This window comes from Natator depressus, chromosome 3 (assembly GCF_965152275.1).
Source record: "Natator depressus isolate rNatDep1 chromosome 3, rNatDep2.hap1, whole genome shotgun sequence".
NCBI classification, from domain to species: domain Eukaryota; kingdom Metazoa; phylum Chordata; order Testudines; family Cheloniidae; genus Natator; species Natator depressus.
In genome coordinates this window covers 12,310,045-12,334,285 of record NC_134236.1, presented here as the reverse complement: position 1 = coordinate 12,334,285, position 24,241 = coordinate 12,310,045, and the positions used below count along the sequence as shown (strand labels likewise).

Sequence of the window (24,241 nt, the reverse complement as noted above, 5' to 3'; positions counted from 1 at the left end):
AATAGGGATGCTAGCTTGAATTAGGTGGTAGGAGAGAAAGTAAAGAAAATTGAAACTTCAGGGGAATATTTAAGATGGCAGAATGTACCAAACCATCTGAAATTTGGTGTGGACACAAAATAACAAAATATCATGGGACGTTCAGTTACAATAAGTGGTCAAGATCTTGGTTTATTAAACATTTGAATCAAGACAGAGGGAAGGCGCCCTCTACTGGATCATCAGCACAGATGACTGCATCACCCCCAGAGCGGGCCTGGGTGAAAGTTTTTGGATGAAACCTTTTTCTCCAAACCTCCAGGTTCATGTCGACCGAAACATTTTGAGAACGTGTGTCAAATTCCCAAACAAACAAAAAATTCCAAACAAGTCAAAAGGTTTTGTTTCGACGTTTTCAAAACAAAACATTTGGGCTGTTTGACTGGAAATGACTTTTTGTTTCAAAATGCACTGCAATTTTTTTAAAAGGCAAAAACACTTGAATACGAAACAAAACATTTCATTCGACACCCTCCCCCCCAAAACCATTTCCCCCCCGACTTTTTTGGTCTCCAAAAAATTCAAAATTTTTTGGTTTCGCATCAGACCAAAACTAGTAATAATAATGACAGTGTTGCATTAGTTTGCATTGAACAAGCGCATACACCCAAACCAGGAGAATTGGAACAGTGACTTGCCCTCAACCTTTCCAGCTCTTAGATGGAGGTTTTTGTGTCTTTAGTTGCAGAGCTATTGGAATCTCCTTAGCATATTCTGAATTCCTGATGAGATGAGCTCATCACTGCCCTCCCAACAGTGGTGCTTGGGGCTGCTTTATTTATCATAGAATCATAGAATATCAGGGTTGGAAGGGACCTCAGGAGGTCATTTATTTATTTGCAGGGCCTTTCTGTTTGCAAAATCACCTTGCCATGTGGAATCATCTACCTAATTGTGAATCCAGGGTGAACACGTCCATGCAAAGCCTAGGTGGCCATATTAGGGGATCTGGTGATCCTTTCTGACCTTAAAGTCTATGATCTGGAAATCATTAAGCAGATAATATGCAAAGCAGACAGAGCCCAAAGGATCACAGAGGGTCAGCCCACTCTTGAAGAGAAAGAATAAAATGTTAATTCTTAGCTTCATTATTCCTTTCTCAGTATTGTTCAGGGCCCTACCTAAGATCTTATCTGACCCTCATCACCATGGAATGGGCAACAGGGGATGGATCACTTGAGGATTACCTGTTCTGTTCATTCCCTCTGGGGCACCTGGCATTGGCCACTGTTGGAAGACTATGTGGGCCTTTGGTTTGACCCAGTATGGCCATTCATATGTTCTTATGTGCATATTATCCCAGCACATCACAGTCATTCATGAATTGGTATCATCCCCATTTTGTAGATGGGGAACTAAGGCACAGTGTAGCTAAAGTGACTTGCCCAGGGTCACACAGGAAGCTTGTGTCTGAGCCAGGAGCTGACCCCATGTCTGCTGAGTCCCAGTCTAATGCTTTATGCACTAAACCCTCCTTCCTACCCACGTCACGGCTTCCCTGGGCCTGCCTTTGAGATTGTAAGCTCTTCAGGGCAGGGAACGTCTCATGAGGGGTCAGATTTGACCCTAGGCACCAGCAGAAGTCCCATGCACCTCATATGAAAACGGGACCTTTCCTTTCAAAGATGGCAGAGCTGGTCAAAAAATGCTGCAAATAATTTACAACTTTTTAAAGTTTTTAATGAAAAAAAAGTCAAAGTTTTGAATGTTTGAAAAATGTCAACCCGTTCGACAACAGGGTGTGAGTGTAGGGCCTGGGCCAGCCGACACTTAGACACATGAGCTTTGATTTTTTTGGTTTGGCTTCAAAACCAAAAATCAGTGATTTGCACAGTCCTTATCTCCAGCACCCATCCTGCACACACTCCTCACAGCAACCCTGGGTGGGAGGAACGTAAATCAGTCCCATTCCTCTGACAGGTGCAGAAACTAAGGATAAGTGTGATAGTCAAATATGAAATTGCAGAACTACTGACTGTGGTATGTAACCCATTGCTTAAGTCAGCCTCTGCACCAGATGGTTGGAGGGTAGCTAATGTGACACCCATATTTTTTAAAAAGGTTCTAGAGGTGATCCTAGCAACGACAGGCAGACAAACTTAACTTCAGGACCAGGCAAACTGGTTGAAACTATACTAAAGAACAAATTAATCAGGCACATAGATGAATGCAATTTGTTGAGGAAGAGTCAACACGGCTTTTGTGAAGGGAAATCATGCCTCGCCGATCTACTAGAATTCTCTGAGGGGGGTCAACAAGCATGTGGACAAGGAAGATCCAGTCAATATAGTATTCTTGAACTTTCAGAAAGCCTTTGACTAGATCCCTCACCAAAGAGTCTTATGCAAAATAAGTCATGGGATAAGAGGGAAGGTCCTCTCATGGGTCAGTAAGTGGTTAAAAGACAGGAAACAACGGGTAGGAATACACAGTCAGTTTTCTCAATGGAGAGAGATAAACATTGGGGTCCCCCAAGGATATGTTCTGGAACCTGTACTATTCAAGGAGTACTTGTGGCACCTTAGAGACTAACCAATTTATTTGAGCATAAATTTTCGTGAGCTACAGCTCACTTCATCCGATGAAGCGAGCTGTAGCTCACGAAAGCTTATGCTCAAATAAATTGGTTAGTCTCTAAGGTGCCACTAGTACTCCTTTTCTTTTTGCGAATACAGACTAACACGGCTGCTACTCTGAAACCTGTACCATTCAAGATATTCATAAATGATCTGCAAAGGGTGCGACCAGAGAAGTGGAAAATGTCCTGATGATAAAATATTACTCAAGATAGGTAAGCCCAAAGCTGACTGTGAAGACTTACAAAGAGATCTCACAAAACTGGGTGACCAGACAACAAAATGGCAAATGAAATTCAATGTTGATAAGTACAAAGTAATGCACATTGGAAAACATAATCCCAACTATATACACAAAAGGATTGGGTGTAAATTAGCTGTTACCATTCAAGAAAGAAATCTTGGAGTCATCATGGATAGTTCTCTGAAAATATCATAGAATCATAAAGTATCAGGGTTGGAAGGGAGCTCAGGAGGTCATCTAGTCCAACCCCCTGCTCAAAGCAGGACCAATCCCCAACTAAATCATCCCAGCCAGGGCTTTGTCAAGCTTGACCTTAAAAACCTCTAAGGAAGGAGATTCTACCACCTCCCTAGGTAACCCATTCCAGTGCTTCACCACCCTCCTAGTGAAAAAGTTTTTCCTAATATCCAACCTAAACCTCCCCCACTGCAACTTGAGACCATTACTCCTCATTCTGTCATCTGCTACCACTGAGAACAATCTAGATTCATCCTCTTTGGAACCCCCTTTCAGGTAGTTGAAAGCAGCTACCAAATCCCAGCTCATTCTCCTCTTCTGCAGACTAAATAATCCCAGTTCCCTCAGCCTCTCCTCATAAGTCATGTGCTCCAGCCCCCTAATCATTTTGTTGCCCTCCGCTGGACTCTTTCCAATTTTTCCACATCCTTCTTGTAGTGTGGGGCCCAAAACTGGACACAGTACTCCAGATGAGGCCTCACCAGTGTCGAATAGAGGGGAACGATCACGTCCCTTGATCTGCTGGCTATGCCCCTACTTATACAGCCCAAAATGCCATTGGACTTCTTGGCAACAAGGGCACACTGTTGACTCATATCCAGCTTCTCATCCACTGTAACCCCTAGGTTCTTTTCTGCAGAACTGCTGCCTAGCTGTTCAGTCCCCAGTCTGTACCAGTGCATGGGATTCTTCCGTCCTAAGTGCAGGACTCTGCACTTGTCCTTGTTGACCCTCATCAGATTTCTTTTGGCTCAATCCTCTAATTTGTCTAGGTCCCTCTGTATCCTATCCCTACCCTCCAGCGTATCTACCTTTCCTCCCAGTTTAGTGTCATCTGCAAACTTGCTGAGGGTGCAATCCACACCATCCTCCAGATCATTTATGAAGATATTGAACATCCACTCAGTGTGCAGCAGCAGTCAAAAAAGCGAACAGACTGTTAGGAACCATTAGGAAAGGTATAGAAAATAGGACAGAAAATATAATGCCTCTATATAAATCCATAGTACGCCCACACCTTGAATACTGTGTGCAGTTCCGATTTCCCCTTCTCAAAAAAAGGTACAGTAGAATTGGAAAAAGTACAGAGAAGGAAAACAAAAATGATGAGGGGTATGGAACAGCTTCCAGATGAGGAGAGATTAAAAAGAATGGGACCGTTCATTTTAGGAAAGAAACAACTAAGGGGGGATACGATAGAGGTCTATAAAATCATGACGGGTGTGGAGAAAGTGAATAAGGAAGTGTTTTTTATCCCTCACATAACACAAGAACCAGGGCTCACCCAATGAAATTAATAGGCAGCAGGTTAAAAACAAACAGAAGGCAGTACTTCTTCACACAACACACAGTCAACCTGTAAAACTCATTGCTAGGGAATGCTGTGAAGGCCAAAAGTGTAAGTGGGTTTAAAAAAAAATTAGATAAGTTCCTGGAGGAGAGGTCCATCAATGGCTATTAGCCAAGATGATCAGGGATGCAACCCCATTCTCTGGGTGTCCATGAACCTCTGACTGCCAGAAGCTGGGAGTGGATGACAGGGGATGGATCACTCGATAATTACCCTGTTCTGTTCATTCCCTCGGCAGCACCTGGCACTGGCCACTGTTGATGACAGGATCCTGGGTTAGCTGGACCATTGGTCTGAGCCAGTATGGCCATTCTTACATTCTTGTGTCACATGATTATCATGATGCCAAATGAGAGTTTAATAATGAAGGCAGAAGAGTGCTCAGATAACAAAGTTCTTTATTTGTTGTCTGGCAATAGGCACTGCATGGACTGGCAGCCCTGGACATTAAAGGCCCTGGCCAAACCAGTGCAGCACTGACAGAGACAGGGCCAGCTTTCTCCTTGAGGCCCTGCCAACCCCCTGACAGGAAGAACCCAACTCCAGGGGCAGGGAGTACATCAGTCTCCAGGGCCCAGTCAACCTCTTATCCTACAAGGGAGTCCACTGGCCCCTACTATGACTCCAATCACTGCGATGCGGATACAGGCTCCCTGGGCTGGGACTCCCTTGCACGGGTTGAATGAGTTCTGCCAACTTCTGATTAAGCTTCTCTTTGCCTCCCCATAGGCTTGCAAAGTCCCACCCCCAGCCCCCCAGAAGCCTCCAAAATGAATCATTTCCTAGCACAATCCGGAGCTGATCCGCATACACCAAACAAGGGGGGGGGGAGTCCTGTATTAGATGTCCAAGGGGTACCCAAGCAAAGTGGCTGAAGAAAGCTCAGTGGAGGATCTCCCCCAGCTAGCACTCCATGCCGTCGCCTGTCTCTTCCAACGCTGTCCCACGGGCGTTGGCGAGGCTCTGGGCTACAGCAGAGGCTCTGGCTCATACTGCTTTTCCGTCGCCGTGTAAAAATCCTCAAGGATGGACTGCAGGTACTCAAAGGTGGGCCTGTCCTCTGGCTTGCTCCTCCAGCACCTCACTATGATGCTGTAGAGTTCTGTGGGGCAACCGTCCGGGCATGGCATGCGATAGCCCCGCTCCAGGTTCCGAATGACTTCGGGGTTGGTCATGCCTAGAACAAAACACACCCCCAAACCTGAGTGTGAGTTCACCACAGATGGGTGTCTAAGTGCCAGGAGAGGAAAGCACCGCTTTAAAGCTGCAGAGCGTCATGGCAGCTGCTGAGGCCAGGCCTCACGCCCCAGGCTAGAGCTCACCGGCTACTTGTTATTATTGACATGAGAGTAGCTCCTAGATCATTGCATTAGGCACAGGAGCTGCCTCAATAAACTCACAGGCCATGGCAGTGTGGGCTTAATGGTGGGCTGGCCACCTGAGTAATTACCCAGGGTTCCAGGTGGGTGTGTACAGCCCAGGCTGCTGCAACTTCACTGCGCCAGTATCTGAGCTAGCTGGATTAAATCTTGCTTGAGTCCAGCATCTCTGTCCAACGTCCTCCTCCGGGACTTACCCTAGCCTGTTTAAGCCCTGTGTGCCAGGCCGAGGCCCCAAAGGGAGGTCTGTCTATAAAACCTCCAATAAGGACCTCCCCTTAACAGAGGGATGGAGTCAAAAGAACCCTAGGATCTACAAAATAATCAAACCAGGAAGGGGAGGGTGGTTAAAGGGTCAAAATAAGGGCCCCAGAGGGGGATGCTGAGCAGAGAACCCTGGACAGAGCCCACTGCTCCAAGGAGGCAGAGGAAGCTACCCAGAGGAACTCTGCGTGGATGCATGAAAGAGCAAGGAATGGTCACAGAGAACCCCACCCAGCTTCCTGCTCTTGGAGCAATGCCAGACAGAGAGCCTGACAGAATGCCATCCTCTCCAGCTGCACATCAAACCCAGCATGGGCGGTAGCTCGGCAGCTTTCCCCCTCCATTCCCAGCACTTACCTTCCATCACCATCCCTTGGAGCCAGAGAGCCATCTGGGTTCCTGGACCAGTCCCAGCCCTTAGCTTTCCTACAGAGTTTTCCAGCAGGGACACACCTAGGCTAAGCTGGCTGGTTTTGTGCCATAGATTGCTGCCCAGTGGGAACTGGATTGCAACCACCAAACACGTTCCACCTAGGCCACCAAACAGCTTACACATTGCGATGACTTTGTGGTCCTGATTCAGCAAAGCACTCAAGTACTGAGCAGTTCCATCCACTTAAATTTAAGCACCTGCTTAAGTGCTTTGCTGACTCAGGGCCTTGGCAGGAGTCAAGCAAGTAACCTACTACAAAGGTAAAAGACTCCATATCCCATGGCTGATCCCCTGAGCAATAGTCCTCGTAGCTTTTGGAGCAGCAGTTTCAGCGGGAATCATGATGCACTCCAGAGTAAACAGGAGGGAAGTCTGTATTCCCAAGGGACCATACCTGGATAAGGGGTCCTGCCGTAGGTTATAATTTCTGTTAGAAGAATCCCAAATGACCAGACGTCAGATTTGATTGTGAAAATCCCAAAGTTAATTGCCTCTGGCGCTGTCCATTTAATAGGGAATTTGGCACCTGTCAGGAAGAAATAAATTTTAAAAAGGACATTAATGTGTAGCGTCTTCCTGGATTCATGCTTTGCACAGGCTGCTCAAGAGTGTTGGTCTCCTAAAGGTCTTATCTGGATGTTGAGTACTGCCAATTGCACGCTGGGGCTTATACAGTCTTTGTTTAAAGTACAACAGAATCAAGATGATGTATCATAGGATGGACCAGTTCCTGTCTTTTTCCTTCATTATAAGGCATCCTTGCCTGTGTAGTTTTATTTTGCTCTCTCTGGTTCTACTTTACAAAACAATGAATGATCTATAACCTTAAAAAGCAGGTGCAAGTTAAGATGAAAAGGTCATCAAATGCATCATAAATCACATGTAGCATGCAAACCACACATACATGATATGAACGTTACAGAGAATGAGCAATGGCCAAAAGAAGAAGAAAAGAACATCTTGTAATTACACTAATAAAGTGACAGGTTTCAGAGTAACAGCCATGTTAGTCTGTATTCGCAAAAAGAAAAGGAGTACTTGTGGCACCTTAGAGACTAACCAATTTATTTGAGCATAAGCTTTCGTGAGCTACAATTTATGCTCAGATAAATTGGTTAGTCTCTAAGGTGCCACAAGTACTCCTTTTCTTTTTACTAATAAAGTGAAAAGTTAAAAGGATCAAAGGCTTAGAAGACCATTTTTTTGTATTATCCATGGATTTAATAGATATTGGCTTTCAAAATACTTGCCATAAGTATCACTTCCTACAATAATATTTTAGAGATAGAACCCAGGATTTTCAGGACCAAAGCACAGGCTGCAACCACTTGTGCTAAAGGAATAATGTTATAAACTGACAGCATTTGTAGGTTTTTACCTTCTATATGGCCTAACCATTAGTGGAGGGCACGGTGCATTCAGACAGTGATTAATATCTTTGTAATGATCTCCCGACCATGAGTACTCAGTGGGGCAACAATCGATAGGCAGCACATAATGGAGGCTTAGCCTCCCCAAACCTCTTGCCGCCGGGGGCGTGGCGGAGGACAGTGACGGATTTGGACCCCCTGAAAAATCTCCCCCCACCACAGCCCTGGGGCTGGAGGAACTCTTGCTTGGGCTGCGGTGGGGGCACAAAGCTTTTCCGGTCTCAGGGCCACAGCAGAGGGGGGAGCAAGCGGGGGTCGCGGACTCAGGGGGAAGAGGCAGAGTGGGGTTGGAAGGAGGCTGTGGGCAGAATGGGGGGCGGGGCCATGAGGGAAGAGACAGAATGGGGGCGGTGCTCCAGGCCTGGAGCTCCAGTCAGGGCAGAGAACTCCGCTGCAGTCCCAACCGAGGCTGAGAGCTCGATCCTGGCTGGGCCTGAGCTCTCAGCCCCCTCTGCCCTGGCCAGCAGTGAGAGCAGTGAGTGGGTGTGTGGCCTCAGCCAGAAGAGGCAGGGCAGGGGACTAGCCTCCCCAAGGAGAAGCTTCACTCACCGCCCATGCTAGAATCCAAGACCTTTAGCACAAAAACACAAGCCTCTGCCACTTAAGGTAAAGCAGTAACTCCCTTAGAGGCCAGCGGTAGTAGGATTTTATCTTTTATGCAGATCAGCCACTAGAGAGGGACACAGTATTTAGCCAGTGTGCTACAGAGGGTGTGGAGAAATGTAAATATACACCTCTACCCAGATATAACACGACCCGATATAACACAAATTCGGATATAACGCGGTAAAGCAGCGCTCCAGGGGGGCGGGGCTGCACGCTCCAGTGGATCAAAGCAAGTTCGATATAACGCGGTTTCACCTATAACGTGGTAAGATTTTTTGGCTCCCGAGGACAGTGTTATATCGGGGTAGAGGTGTATGTAAATTTTAAAAATATATCTGAAAATCTGTCCCACCTTTATTTACCTGGAAAAACCTGAGTTCAGGGTTCTGTGTCTCTCCTAGCATCAGATCAGCATAAGCCCACAATTCAGGTTTTATTAAGGACAAAACAACCCTAATATAAACTAAATATTTTAATGATTTTGATGAAAACAACATTTTTATTTAAATCCCTCCCTGAAATCCTGCAAACCCAAACACAATGGGCACAGTATCAAAAATCAAACCCAACACAAAACATTTCAGTTGAAGTGAAACATTTTGTGGCGGGGGGATTTTGAAATGTTCGTGTTTCATTGCGAATCAAAAGACAGGTGTATTTTGAAATCTCAAAATCCTTCACCAAATGGAATCATCATGCTCCAGCCAGCTCTATGGGAGACCGAATGAAACTCAAAAAATGTCTGTTTTGTTTCCCGTATACTTTATAAAGCCTCGTAGCAAGTTGAATGAATCTCTCTCGTAACCAACATCTCGGTAGCTGAAGAATACTCTAGCCGAGTAAACTGTATTTTGCTGTGTGCCAGTCGGGTGTGGATAGACAGATGAGTGAATTGAACCGCCAAGCTCAATGCCCCTTTGGTGCCCACATTCTATTAGTCCCACATATTACCCTAGCAGAGACCCAAACTGGGAGCTTTGTTCAGGGCACTGGCTCTATCAGTTGTTTCAAAATGCAGCTTCATATGAGCCGAACCAGCTAGAAGTTGCTCTTTGTATAGCTTTTTATGGAGACCCTCCCTCACTCACAAGACCCACTAACAGAATCACAGCGTTACTCAGATATGTCTCCAAACTTGTGGGGATGGGAGTTAAAAATCCAAATTTTGTCAACTGTCCTTGGCTTTTACACCTGGCCACACCAAAACCCTGAGTCAGAATGGAGGCCGTGTTTGAAATCTGGATCCACACCAAATTTTGCAGTTCAAGCCCATTTCTTACTGTTTCATTATATATGCATCACTACGGTATGCAGATATAGGCAAAGTGTTCATTTCCCTACAAAGACCTCAGTTCAGGGGTCAGTATTTCCCCTAGCATCAGGGAGGTTGAGTTTATCCAGTAGCAGAGCCAGAGATTTTAGCATGAATCCATCGGATGCCCCTGTATCTATGGTATTCTACTCCATAAGAACATAAAAACGGCCATACTGGGTCAGACCGAAGGTCCATCTAGCCCAGTGTCCTGTCTGCCGACAGTGGCCAATGCCAGGTGCCCCAGAGGAATGAACAGAATAGGTAATCCTCAAGTGATCCATTCCCTGTCACCCATTCCCAGCTTCTGGCAAACAGAGGCTAGGGACACCATCCCTGCCTATCCTGGCTAATAGCCATTGATGGACCTATCCTCCATGAATTTATCTAGTTCTTTTTTGAACCCTGTTACAGTCTCCAACGTTAAATTCCCTCTGTTTGGATGTGGAATTGTGTGAAGGAGAAATGCAAGCTGCAAATGTAGCTGGACTTCTTCAGCTAGGTTCTTCCCTACAGCACCATGAGTGGAACCTACCTTCTTGAGCCAGGTACTCATTTTCTATTATCCTGGCCAGGCCAAAATCAGCAACTTTACAGCAGAGCGTCTCTGAGACGAGGATGTTGGCTGCTCTCAGGTCTCTGTGGATAGAGTTCATTCTCTCGATGTATGCCATTCCTTCTGCAACCTAGGAGAGCAGAGATGGACACAGCATTTACCACAAGAATATTCAAATAAGTCTCCTGGTCACTAGACATTAAAGATGGAAAAGACCTTGTCCGTCCCCTCCCTGACACAAGATTGTGCTATTATTCCATGTATTATGGTAGCACCTACCGGCTCCAACTGAGATTAGGGTCGGACTGCGCTCAGTGCTGTATGTACACATAGTAAGAGACAATCCCTGCCTCAAAGAGTTTAGACAAGACAAAGTGTGGCAGAAAGGAAGGGTTGTTCTTGCCATTTTACAGATGGGGAAATGAGGCACAGAGAGATGAAGAGACTCGGCCACAGGACATCTGTGGGAGAAGCAGAGACTAAGTCCAGATCTTCCGATTCCAAGGCTCAGGCACAAGACCATCTTTGATCCCCTACATCTTGGAGTTTAGTTGAAAATATTGCAGATTAAATAAAAAAAATGCTTCCCGTTTTTCAGTCACAGCCACAGTATTTTAAATTTAAGATGATCAACAGTAAATGATCATTAATAATCTTATCCATTCACCTCTTCTGTACTGTGTGGACTTGTATTTTGTTTGCTTGTGCCTGACACTGTGGATGACTCAGGAGGCAATGAAGATCCTGCATGAGCAGCCAAGCAGTATAGATAAGCATAAAACCCATAACTCACTGAGAGACCAATGGAAGCTGTATCCTAGAGCATTAATATGAGGGGAATGTCTTAGCATTCTGAGCCAAGCCCCAGACCCTGCTCAAGTCCCTCGTAGAAACACTCCCTGAACTGAGCTAACTTGTATATAATTTGCTTATTATTGTTTTTGTTCCCTTGCTTCTGACACCTGGTCTCTGTAGATGCCTTAGAACAAGGGACCAGTGTTTGGGAAGCATCTAACACACGATAAGCTCTCCTGTAGATAAGAGAGATTTAGCAAGTTTTAGGGTTTGGGGCTTTTGCGGAAGCAGGGAGCTTTGAAGGGGGATTTGAAAAGTGACAGGTTCAGATTTAGCCCAGACACTAATCAGGACCATAGATGGATGAGTATAAGCCCTGGCAAGAAGGCCGAGCACCAGTTTGGGTTTTCACACGCCCTGAGGCTAGGGCATTACAATTTTCCACCCACTAAGATTCTCATCAGCTTCTTGCTTACATGTGGTTTTAAACAGGATACTAACATGTACTTTCCAAATATGTATTTCACCCTCTATCAACACCCTTCAAGCTCGAGTGCTGCTTGCCTCAGTGGAAAATGGAAGAACTGATGTCACTTCCTGTCCTGATGTTAATGAGATAGCACTAGACTGATGGTTTCCTTTCAGCATGTGTGTGCATCCGAGTGTGTGTGTGAGACTGACCACAGGATGAATTCGGTACACCCAACACTTTCTAATTTTAACTACAGCTGATGCTATTGGCTGCAAATTGCATCTGAAGGGTCAAGTTACCTTGGGACATGATGTATTCAAAACACCACGAGTAAATATGTTGTGAAAAAGCATGACTGGCTTTACATCAGCCCCCATCCAGAAACAGCTAGTGATTAACTGAAGCCCAGCACTTGGGGTTCGGGCAGCTCAGGATCTGCACCAGGCCTGCAATGGCTCAGGCGTGTGCAGCGTGAAGGGATGCAAAAAATCCCCGTGCAGCTCCTGCACTGGCTTGGCTCGCTGAAGCCTCCTTTAGGTGCATGTGATAGATTCGCTGTCTTCAGGCTGCATGATCCCAGCATTCTGTGGCCTGTGTTGAAATCCTCTGGCCTGTGCTATGCAAGAGGCCAGACTAGATGATCATAATGGTCCCTTCTGGGCTTAAAATCTACCAGCCTCTGCTATGCTGCATACACACACAGCAAGTCCAGCCACTGGAATGCGTTTTGTCAGCCCTTGTGCCTGGCAGGGGACATTCTCCGCTTTATACATGGGCCATAGGAGGGACCAGACTGTAGGAACTTCAATGGGGATTTATGAGGCTAACAGCGCAAGCCTCCTACTTCCCTCTATTTGGAGATTACACCAAAGATTCAGTAGTTTGAGATTCCTCTGCTTAACAGAGAACAGGGCCTGTGACTAGAAACAGACCGAGTTGCCCACTCGGGTGGGATTTTCACAGAAGCGTCCCTAAGCATTCCTTCAGCAGCATCCCTAAGTGCTTTAGAGACACACGCTTGTGTAATGGCATGTATCAGTGCCATGCCTTTGGGCAGCAAGGAAAGAGTTAAGAGCTAGGTTGAATGCCACCTCTGCAAAGGGCCCAGAACACTGGGAGCACTTGGAGCCCAGAGCACTGGGGTTCTGAGGGCAGCTGGACAGATGCTCCACCTGCAGGAAAGGGCCCCTGACTCCCATGCTAAGTGGCTGGGCCAGGAGTAGGAGGATCATCAGCCTAAATATGCTGATTTGCAGGCAATTTGTTTGTTTCTTTGGAGGGGACTGGCTAGAACAAGCCACTCTCATATTCCTTTGGGCTGGGCTACTGAGAGCCCCAACGGTCTGTTGTTAAACTAAGAATCCTTTCACTAGAGGGCAGTTTTAGATGACGGGGCCTCTTGCTGCTTGCAAGGGGAGGGACAAAAGATTCCTTCTTTGAATTCCAAGTCAAGGTTTGGCGAGAGTCTTGAAAGGGAAGGAACTTGCTTAGGGAGGGATCTAGCTGTAGGTCGTCCAGCCTGGAGGTCTTGACATCCCAGACTCTCAAAGTGCTTTACAAGTGTTCTGCTGAGGTCAAGCATGGATGAAACAATGCATCCTGGGACCTGGGGTCACTGCAGTCCACACCACCACAGTGAAGATAACAGTGGCTGATGGCTTCACTGTGGAATTCTCTAGCCCACATTTGACCTGGGGCCATAGGCACCGACTCCGTGGGTGCTCCGGGGCTGGAGCACCCATGGGGAAAAATTGATGGGTGCTCTGCACCCACCGGAAGCTCCCCGCCCCCTAGCCCCAGCTCGCCTCTGCTCCACCTCCTCTCCTGAGTGCGCCATGACCCCACATCTCCCGCCTCCCTCCCAGGGCTTGGCGCAGTGAAACAGCTGTTTCGCGGCAGCAAGCGCTGGGAGGAGGGGGAACATGGCGCGCTCCGGGAAGAGGCAGGGCCGGGGCAGGGATTTGGAGAAGGGGTCCAACAGGGGCAGGGAGGGGGCAGAGTTGGGGTGGAGACTTTGGGGAAGGGGTTGGAATGGGGGTGGGGCAGGGATGGGGTTGGGGTGGGGGTGGGGGTTGAGCACCCACTGGCGCCCACAAAAGTTGGCACCTATGCCGTGGGCTGCACTTTAGTCTCTCCAGATTAGAGCTGGCTGAATTTTTTTGGATTAATAGTTTAGGGAAGAAGGAGGATCCTGGGAACTACAGGCCAGTCAGCCTCACCTCAGTCCCTGGAAAAATCATGGAGCAGGTCCTCAAAGAATCAATCCTGAAGCACTTACATGAGAGGAAAGTGATCAGGAACAGTCAGCATGGATTCACCAAGGGAAGGTCATGCCTGACTAATCTAATCGCCTTTTATGATGAGATTACTGGTTCTGTGGATGAAGGGAAAGCAGTGGATGTATTGTTTCTTGACTTTAGCAAAGCTTTTGACACGGTCTCCCACAGTATTCTTGTCAGCAAGTTAAGGAAGTATGGGCTAGATGAATGCACTATAAGGTGGGTAGAAAGCTGGCTAGATTGTCGGGCTCAACGGGTAGTGATAAATGGCTCCATGTCTAGTTGGCAGCCGGTGTCAAGTGGAGTGCCCCAGGGGTCGGTCCTGGGGCCGGTTTTGTTCAATATCTTCATAAATGATCTGGAGGATGGTGTGGATTGCACTCTCAGCAAATTTGCAGATGATACTAAACTGGGAGGAGTGGTAGATACGCTGGAGGGGAGGGATAGGATACAGAAGGACCTAGACAAATTGGAGGATTGGGCCAAAAGAAATCTGATGAGGTTCAATAAGGATAAGTGCAGGGTCCTGCACTTAGGATGGAAGAATCCAATGCACCGCTACAGACTAGAGACCGAATGGCTAGGCAGCAGTTCTGCGGAAAAGGACCTAGGGGTGACAGTGGACGAGAAGCTGGATATGAGTCAACAGTGTGCCCTTGTTGCCAAGAAGGCCAATGGCATTTTGGGATGTATAAGTAGGGGCATAGCGAGCAGATCGAGGGACGTGATCGTTCCCCTCTATTCGACACTGGTGAGGCCTCATCTGGAGTACTGTGTCCAGTTTTGGGCCCCACACTACAAGAAGGATGTGGATAAATTGGAGAGAGTCCAGCGAAGGGCAACAAAAATGATTAGGGGTCTAGAGCACATGACTTATGAGGAGAGGCTGAGGGAGCTGGGATTGTTTAGTCTGCAGAAGAGAAGAATGAGGGGGGATTTGATAGCTGCTTTCAACTACCTGAAAGGGGGTTCCAAAGAGGATGGCTCTAGACTGTTCTCAATGGTAGCAGATGACAGAACGAGGAGTAATGGTCTCAAGTTGCAATGGGGGAGGTTTAGATTGGATATTAGGAAAAACTTTTTCACTAAGAGGGTGGTGAAACACTGGAATGCGTTACCTAGGGAGGTGGTAGAATCTCCTTCCTTAGAGGTTTTTAAGGTCAGGCTTGACAAAGCCCTGGCTGGGATGATTTAACTGGGAATTGGTCCTGCTTCAAGCAGGGGGTTGGACTAGATGACCTTCTGGGGTCCCTTCCAACCCTGATATTCTATGATTCTATGATTCTATGATTCTATTAGTTTATTAGTAGAAAAATTCAGTTTCGGGTCGACCAAAACTATTTGTGAATTGGGGTCAAATTTGATGGATAGCTTTGGCTGATTTTTTCTTTTCTGAAAAAGTTGGAACGTTTCGACCTTTTCTAAATGAACCATTTCAACTTTTTGTTTTGAAACAACACTTCCTTTCGAAATTTAGCTAGCTTTAGTTGTAAAAAACAAAGAAAACAAACAAACTAAAGGGTAAAAAACATCCAGAAAAGAAACAAAATAGAATGAACCCCCATCCCAAATTTCTGGTCAAACAAAACATTTTGTTCAACCGGAAATAATTTTTTTTTCATTTGTTTGTTTCAGTAAGAAAAACCAAAAATGTTTGGGTTTGGGTCTACCAGCAACAATTCCCCCTTCCCCGCCTCCCGATATTTTGATTCGGTGGCCAAATTGAAAAAAAATCATTTATTTGCTCAGCTCTGCTCCTGATATGGAATTTTTCTCTCTCTTCCCTACAAACTCATTGGGCCAAATTCCCTGGTGTAACCCCCAACTGAAGTGAGTGGAGTTACCTGAGGGGTAAATTTGGTCGGTTGTGTTTCTCTTCAGGAATTTAAAACTAACCACTGATTATTTCCTTCAAGTTATAAAAAATAGAAACAACTTCTAGTGACTGAGTCTGCAGCTGCTCCCCTTAAGCTATTACGGATATCAAAGGTAGGGCAGCAGACCAGATTTTATCACTAGTGAAGAGGAAAAGAACTGTTACACCATTCACGGGAGGTATAAAAATAGCTAATAGGGCTGCTTCTTAACGATATTTCAGTATTTTTGCTTCTGGGTAAATGAAAAGCAGATGCTTCTGCCATGTCAGATAGCACCTCCTCAGAAATACACATTTCCAGGTATTTTATTCATTTAAAAACAAATATGAATTGTAGCTGGATTCTGCAGTACCTTGGAAAAGAGACTTGTTAAATACAGCATAACTGAAAATGACTGTCAAGTTAGCTCATCACCACCAAAGAGAGGAATGGTGGCCATGTGGCTAAGGAATTGCATTGGGCGCCAAGAGCACTGGGTTCTAATCTCAGCTCTGACCTTGGATAGCTCCTCAGTCCGGCTTTCTAAATACTCAATGCCAGTCTAGCTCTTCTCCTGTGGAAATCAATGACAAAGCTCATATTGATTCCACCAGGAGCAACGTTGCGGGCTTCTGAAAATCCCCAGCTTTATGGGTAAACGTGGGCAAGACCCTGCAGCTGAGTTTCTCCACCTGTATAATCTGATGAAGTGAGCTGTAGCTCACGAAAGCTTATGCTCAAATAAATTTGTTAGTCTCTAAGGTGCCACAAGTACTCCTTTTCTTTTTGCGAATACAGACTAACACGGCTGCTACTCTGAAACCTATTAAAGTGTTTATGTACCTCCAAAGAAGTTGTGAAGCTACACTGGTTAATGTTTGCAAAAAAACATCTCCAGATCCTCAGATGGAGGACACAGTGGTCATATTACAACAATAAGCGGTGCCTAACGTTAGGCATCTCAGTGCATATTAATCCCCCTAATTTATGTTGCCTTATCTTCAGAGGGGCTGAGCATCCATTACTCCCAATCAAGTCAACCAGAACTGGAGGTGCTCAGCACCTCTGAAAACCAGATTCTCTTCTTGCCTGTGTCCCTACACATGGTAGATCACTGTCGCTCCAGAGCAGGACCATCTCTTACTAAGGCCCTCTGGAGAAAAGAGAAAAGACTTTTCTGCTCACGAAGCCAGGAAAGACTCTGCCTTCCGTATTACACAGAGTGCTAGGAAAAGGACCCCCATGTGAGGTGTCAGATGATGCTGATGATGGGCTGACATTCCCATCGGTACTGCAGGTGAAGGGAGGAACCCCTGGCTATTACATCTGGAAGTTCACAGAGTCATAGATTCTAAGGCCAGAAGGGAACATTTTGATCATCCAGTCTGACATCCTGCATAGCACGGACCACAGAACTTTCCTGAATTAATTCCTTCTTCAAGTCCAATAACTGTTACAAGGCTTTTAGAAAATATTCAGTCTTGATTTAAAAATTACCAGTCATGGAGAATCTACCCCCCAGCCCTTGGTAAGTTGCTCCAGTGGGCAATTACCCTCAAAAATGTTAAAAAATGCACATTATTTCTAGTCTGAATTTATCTAACCTCAACTTCCAGCCATTGGTTACTGTTATACCTTTATCTGATAGATTGAAGAGCTCTTTATTATCAAATTTCAGTTCCCAGTATAAATATGTATAGATGGTAATCAAGTCACCCCTGAACCTTCTCTTGGATAAGCTAAATAGATTGAACTCTTTGAGTCCACCACTATAAGGAATATTTTCCAATCTTTTAATCATGTTCATGGCTCTTCTCTGAACCCTCTCCAATAATATGTATCCCCTTTGCATCTGCAAACATGTCATCTTGGATAACATTTCACCGTCTTTCAAACACTCATTCTGGTGTCTCTGACTACAGACCTGGGCTGACATGTCAATGAGTTTCGGGAGATTTAGTTGGCTTCCATCCTCTGTCTTCAAGAAATCCAACAAGCACCCTGTAAGAGAGGAGACACACAGTGCTCTCTGGATGATATGATTTGAGTGAAAGTTGCACATTAGGTCCATGTCCTTCTCTAGCCAGTGTTATCCAACCTGTCTACAGCTTTTTTACTTCTGGGAAGATCTCAGGAACTTCACTGCCTCTATCAAGTGCACCAGACTCAGAGTGAAAACACCCACTTCGCTTCATATTTTGTACAGAGCTCTTTGCAAAGCCCATAGGATTCTTTACGCCACCCACTGATCAGATGTTTGGTGGCAAGCAGGAAGCACTGGGGGTGGAGCGAGGGTGGGGTGTGCTCAGGGGAGGGAAGAGGTGGGGCCTTAGGGAGGGGGCGGAGCCTCAGGGCGGAGCAGGGCTGGAGCACCCACCCGGAAAAATGAAAGTCAGCACCTGGGGCATTGTCCCCTACATTACCTGTTGCAGGCATGGGATTTTCACAAATCCTAAGCACTGGCCTAACCTTTGAAACTCAGCCAAAAATGTCTAATGAATAAAGCCCGGGGAGGCTCTTTACCGTTGGCCATGTACTCTGTCACAATGTAGATTGGCTGTTTGGTGACTACTGCATGCAGCCGGACCAGTTTGTCATGCTGGAGCATCTTCATCAAGTTTGCCTCAGCCAGGAAGGCATCGGGAGGCATGGAGCCCTCCTTTAGGGTCTTCACAGCCACCTTCACACTGTTCTTATAATAGCCTGCAGCAAAAGAGAAAGGATGGTCCAATGGTTAAGGTGCTAGCCCGGGACATGGGAGAAACAGGTTCAGTTCCTTTCTTGGCCGCAGCTTTCCTGTGTGAGGAGCAAATCAATGGAAGTTTGGAGCCTCACTACCTCTGAAGCTCTGTGGCGCAGTTCCCCACCTGTACAATGGGATAATAGGCCTTCCCTATCTCACAGGAGTTTTATGAGAGTAAATACATTAAAGATTACAAGATGCTCAGTTACTTCACAGACTTTAAGGTCAGAACAGACCATCATGATCATCTAGTCTGACCTCCTGCACATTGCAGGCCACAGAACCTCGCCCACTCACTCCTGTAATAGACCCTGTAACCTCTGGCTGAGTCACTGAAGTCCTCAAATCATGGTTTAAAGACTTCAAGTTACAGAGAATCCACAATTTATACTAGTTTAAACCTGCAAGCGACCCATGCTCCATGCTGCAGACATGGTGCAGAGGAAAGAGAAAACCCCCCAGGGTCTCAGCCAATCTGACCTGGGAGAAAATTCCTTCCCGATCAGTAAAACCCTGAGCATGTGGGCAAGACCCACCAGGCAGATACCTGGGAAAGAATTCTCTGTAGTTACTTGGAGCCCTCCACATCTAGTGTCCCATCTTCAGTGATGGGGGTGGGGGTCATCTACCTTAGACAGAAAACTAACAGCAAGAAGCCCTACTGTGTAGAGGTTCCAGGAAGGTGTGGTGGAGAGTAGAGGCAGCTGGGTACACACTAGGAACTGGGGAAACAGACCACAGAGCACTGGTGGGGGGTGCTGGAGTGGTGGAGAGGATGGCCCATATAAGCACTCTTTTCAGCCAGTCTGTAAGAGGAATTCATGCCTCTGGGGAGTAGGTAACCTTGGAAGGAGTTTGGAGGCTATTCCAGAGGGTGGTATCCTCAGAATGGAAGAGGCAGGGGATCCCAGGCAATGTTTCTGTGGCTCCCTTTTCCATGCTGGGGATGAGGGGCGGGGGGAAGGAGCCCTTGTGGGTTCTGCTCTGGAGGAGCTGAGCAGTAAAGCGTTGGGTGGTGTGAGGTTATTGAATTCCTGGTGAGAGGAACAAGAAGTGGTAAAGCTGAGGGCAGATGGCAATCAGGTGCCTGACAGCACACAGGGCCCTGAAGGCTGTTCCACGGCTGAGAAGGGATGGAAGGGATGTCACCACCATCCTGGATAAACATGGCTTATTACAGAATCATGAGTGTTCCACAGGAAGGAGACAGACCAGGGCCTCCAGTCCACTCCCCTTCCCCTGGCAATGCGGGATCATCCCCTATGGCAGCAGTTCTCCACCAGGTGTCAGGTTTCAAGGGGGCTGCCGAGCAGGGCCGGCATTAGACTCGCTAGGGCCCTGGGCAGAAAGCCAAAGCCCCATTACGTGGGCCTGAAGCCTGGGGCCCTGAGCCCCACCACCCAGGGCTGAAGCCGAAGCCTGAGCAATGTAGCTTCGTGGGGGCCCCTGTGGAGTGGAGTCCTGGGCAATTGCCCTGCTTGCTACCCCCTAACACCGGCCCTGGCTTTTATATGCAGAAAACCAGTTGTTGTGGCACAGGTGGGCTGAGGAGTTTTTATAGCATGTTGGGATGGCTCAGAAAGAAAAAGATTACCATAGAATATCAAGGGTTGGAAGGGACACCTCAGGAGGTCATCTAGTCCAACCCCCTGCTCAAAGGGGAACCAGTCCCCAATTTTTGCCCCAGATCCCTAAATGGCCCCCTCAAGAATCGAACTCACAATGCTGGGTTTAGCAGGCTCATGCTCAAACCACTGAACTATCCCTCTGCCCCTGCCCTGTGACATTTTCTCAGGACCTTTCTGTGGTCTGCTTTTAAGCCACTTGAATAATGTGGCTCCCACCACTCCCCATGAGACGGCTCCCCAACTTAACAGACCCCCACAGCTAGGAAATGTTCTCCTCATATACGGCCTTCATTTCCTTTGCCACGTCATCCCATTTCTCAGCTATCTTGCTATGCCCCTCACCGTGGTATCTGAATCCGTAATTAAAGGAGCTGGGACTTTGCACACGCAGTCAAGTCTTCTGCACAGTGCTGGCCAAAACTGCAATCCCTGCACTCTCCTGGGAGCAATCAACCACAAAGGGGCGAAAGAGGAGGAGGAGTTAAGCTCCAGCTGCTCCCCACGCTAACCAGTAATGTGTAGGAGCACAAGCTGCATCCTCTGAAGGGGGATCATGGCCCCTGTGTCTTAGGTAGGTATAGTGTCCCTCAAAGCACACAGCCTCCTGCTACTCACCCCCTGCCCTGCAAGCAGGGCTGTAACAGATGGCAATTTCCTGCAATATCTGGAATGAACTTTACTGAATTAGGTTTAACCTTATTGAATCAGGTTTCCTACCTTTGGAGTCCATTGTATTAAACATGCAATTGTTTGTGTGTTTTTGTAGGACTGTAATATAAATGTTAGGAACTTCAAAGAACTGTTTGGGACAGTATGTGTTAAGTGGGATTCCTAGAAGGTACTTGGGAAGCCCTTTGAAGCTACACCTTGGGGAGAAAAATGACCTGCTCCTGGAAATTTCAGATCAAAGACCCCCAAACTGTATCAAGGGCAGACTAAACTTTTCAGGAGGGTGCTAGTTCTAGGCTGAGGCTATTAGGAACCTGTTTTCTGGGTGGTTTGAAGGATTCTCCTGCCAGAACCCATGTTGGAGACAGTTGGGACAGAGCAGAGGGATCTCTGGTAAGCTTATTAGCAAACACATAGGTTCTTTTATTGTTTTAATGTGTTTTCTCTGTAATGGTTTTACCTTAAGAATAAAATAGGCTTGGATAGGAAGTGGTGGGTGGCAACTTACAACTGTTGACAAACACTCTGCGATCAGTCTCTGGAAAGGAAGCAAGCAGACCTGTTTCGGCAGCCTGTCTTTTCCTGGGAATAACACGGGGAAGGCGGGGAATTCTTCAGGGTGGACATTTCCCAGTCCGGAGGGACAAAGATGTGTCCACCCAGGAAAGGCAACGGCGATGGGGGCAGAAGCTTGGGAGTGGGTGCCCTTGCTGAAAGACTAAGGGGAAACACAGGTGCAGTTGTCTTACACCTGTGGTAAGAGCTGTGCTTTAAAGCCCCAATGCAGCCTTAAAGAAGCATAGTTGAAAGGGCTGCATAATTCCCATCCCTCCCCCACCATGAGCAGCGGGCTGGGTCCTAGCAAGGCCCCGCACTCGTGACAATTCTGAGAAAACAAGGTTTCCCATTTTCCTGGGAGCCACGTGTAGCGACCGGGGCTGACCCTGCTGGGCCTGGAGAGCGCTGTACTTACCCATCCAGACTTCTCCAAACTGTCCCGCACCAAGTTTCTTCACAAGCTTGAGAGACTCCCGTGGGATTTCCCATTCATCCTGCGCCCAGGGCCTCTGGGGAGTCAGGGATGTGCACGGAGTGGTCAGCCTCTGGCACAGACCATCCCCTTTGTCTGTGTATTGAGAGAACACCTGTCAGCTCCTCGGTAAAGGGCCAAACCCTCCCGCCCAACCTCCAGCCTGAGTCGCTGGGCTGGAGACGTGCAGAGGGTAATTATCCTCCTCCTCAGCGTGTGGAACGGCCACTCCACACAGGCTGCTTCAGCCCCAGAGCTCTGAGCGCCCCAGGAGCATGGCCTGGAGGACCCATGCAATGGCAGATCCCCTAGTGCAGCCCTTTCCCCAGCCGGCTCATGCCCCAGTGCCTCACAGTGGTTGCACCCCCTGCCCCCACAACACCTCTCTCCGGAATCCAGTCTCTCCACACATCCCCTCCCCCGTGGAACCTCCGTGGCCCCGGCAGTGCCTCGGGGAGCTCGCTGTGCCCCTGGAAGGGACAGTTTTGCTCGTGCGCACCTCTGCTTTGGGATGTTCACTTTGCTTACAGCTGTGGGTGGAGTGACCCGCAGGAGCTGCCCGACTCACTTCGTATATCTCCGTTCCACTGCAGCCCCACCCAGTGCTAGCTAGAGCAGGCGTTTCATGCCCACCCTGCGTCCACCTCCCCGTTCCCTATACTGCCACCTATTACAGGTATTGCTCCCCACGCAGTCGCTGCTCAGTGGGCATGCAACTGATTGATAACCCCCGTCTGGCCATAAGGCACCAGACCATGCGGCCTCCTCATGCCAGCAAGCTGTACATCTCAAATGCTACAACAGACGGCCCTGTCCGGGGACACGGGCAGCTTACTGCTGTAATGCTGGACTAGATGGTGCAGCGAGGAAAAGGTGATCCTGGGGGAGATGTAGTATCCCCCGCCGTCTAAGGAGCGGATCCTGTAGTGTTTGATGATGTCGCCTTGAGCAGAGCTGCTGTCTCTCACGGACAGTGAAAAGGCATCTGGGGAACAAGCAGAAGAAACCACACTTACTGGCCTGGCTAGCACTGGTCTGAGACAGACCTGATGGCTTTCGTCTTCCATAGCCCCTCTCACAGACAGGTGAATCTATGCTGGGAATATTCAGGTGCAGGGCCCGCTACACTGCTGCCTCCCATCCATCTTCCATCTTGGTGAGATCTGGGCACGTGTCCTTTCAGCCAGACCACATTTCACAGGGACATAGCATTTACCAGTCTGGATCTAGCTCTTGGTCCATGACGTCCAGCAACCCCATGGACAACACTGGAGGCTTCCGAGCATGTGTGTCTGTGGGGGCAACGGATGTCATGGAACTCTATCCTGTCCCCTACGAGCGATCAGCATAGACGAAGGAGCCTGATATTTCATGGCCATTAGGAACCTTGGCTTGCATTGCTCGGAATGCTAATGGCCCAGCTCTCTTTGAAACTCCACCATGAAGATTAGTTTTGTCATGAAGGCATGAATGGGTTTCCACTCCCGGCTCTAACACAAGTGCCCTTCGCGATCTTGGACAAGTCACTTAGTCTCTCTCTATGCCTCAGTTCCCCATCTGTAAAATGGATCTTATGCTTCCTTTCTCCTACCCATTGTCTGTCTGTGTAGATTGTATGCTCCTTGGGTATGTCTACACTGCAATCTGAGGTGTGACCGCAGCATGGGTAGACACTCAACCTAGCTTTGGTCTAGCTAGCTCGAATAACAACAGCAATGAAGCTGAAGCAGCATGGGCTGTACAAGCCCGCCTGGGACCTTGGGTATGTACGCGAGCGGCTAGCCCGTGGTGCCGTCACAACCCTGGCTGCAGTGTTGACACACCCTTTGGAGCTGGGACGTTTCTAAGTGATAGAGTTGACATATAATAATGAGGATACAACATGATCCCACCAAGATATTACATGATTAAACATTGCCAAGGAAGTGTTATCACCCTGGTGATGACCATCCCAGTATCTGGCAAAGCACCTGGGTCCTGACATGCAACATCCTTATTGTTTAAATCCTGGGGTTTCATGCAGGTCTGAAAATACACCTCTAATCTGCCCTTCTCAACTCCCTGCTAGTCCAGTCCAATATGGGTTGCCAGCAGCCAGTACATTTATGGAGTGATAGTTTAAAATGTACATCAGTAAAACTTGCAAAACAGTGTAGAGACTATTTCCTTTGTCTGCAGTATGTTTCCGGACTGGGAGTACGCCAGATTAATGTGGATTTATGTGATTTTTTTTATGTTTGAAGGACTGGATTCTATAGAAGAAAATCTGTCATATAGGACCATAAACAGAAGTCGTGTGCACCCAAAATTGCTTTGAAATTGTATTATCCCAGACATGGGAG

At 47.4% G+C, this 24,241-nt stretch overlaps 1 protein-coding gene across 1 annotated transcript in view; it reads right to left on the bottom strand.

Moving 5' to 3' along the window:
• Positions 1 to 4,860: 4,860 nt before the first annotated feature.
• The window catches only part of BLK (BLK proto-oncogene, Src family tyrosine kinase), a 91,525-nt gene continuing 72,144 nt past the window's right edge, over positions 4,861 to 24,241 (bottom strand). The window contains exons 7-13 of the mRNA XM_074947429.1: positions 22,735 to 22,884; positions 21,843 to 21,995; positions 18,353 to 18,532; positions 17,754 to 17,830; positions 10,407 to 10,557; positions 6,918 to 7,049; positions 4,861 to 5,624 (exon numbers count right to left, since the gene is read on the bottom strand). Coding sequence (XP_074803530.1) covers positions 5,416 to 5,624; positions 6,918 to 7,049; positions 10,407 to 10,557; positions 17,754 to 17,830; positions 18,353 to 18,532; positions 21,843 to 21,995; positions 22,735 to 22,884 — 1,052 coding nt within the window. The 3' untranslated portion in view covers positions 4,861 to 5,415. The remainder of the gene's footprint in view (positions 5,625 to 6,917; positions 7,050 to 10,406; positions 10,558 to 17,753; positions 17,831 to 18,352; positions 18,533 to 21,842; positions 21,996 to 22,734; positions 22,885 to 24,241) is intronic.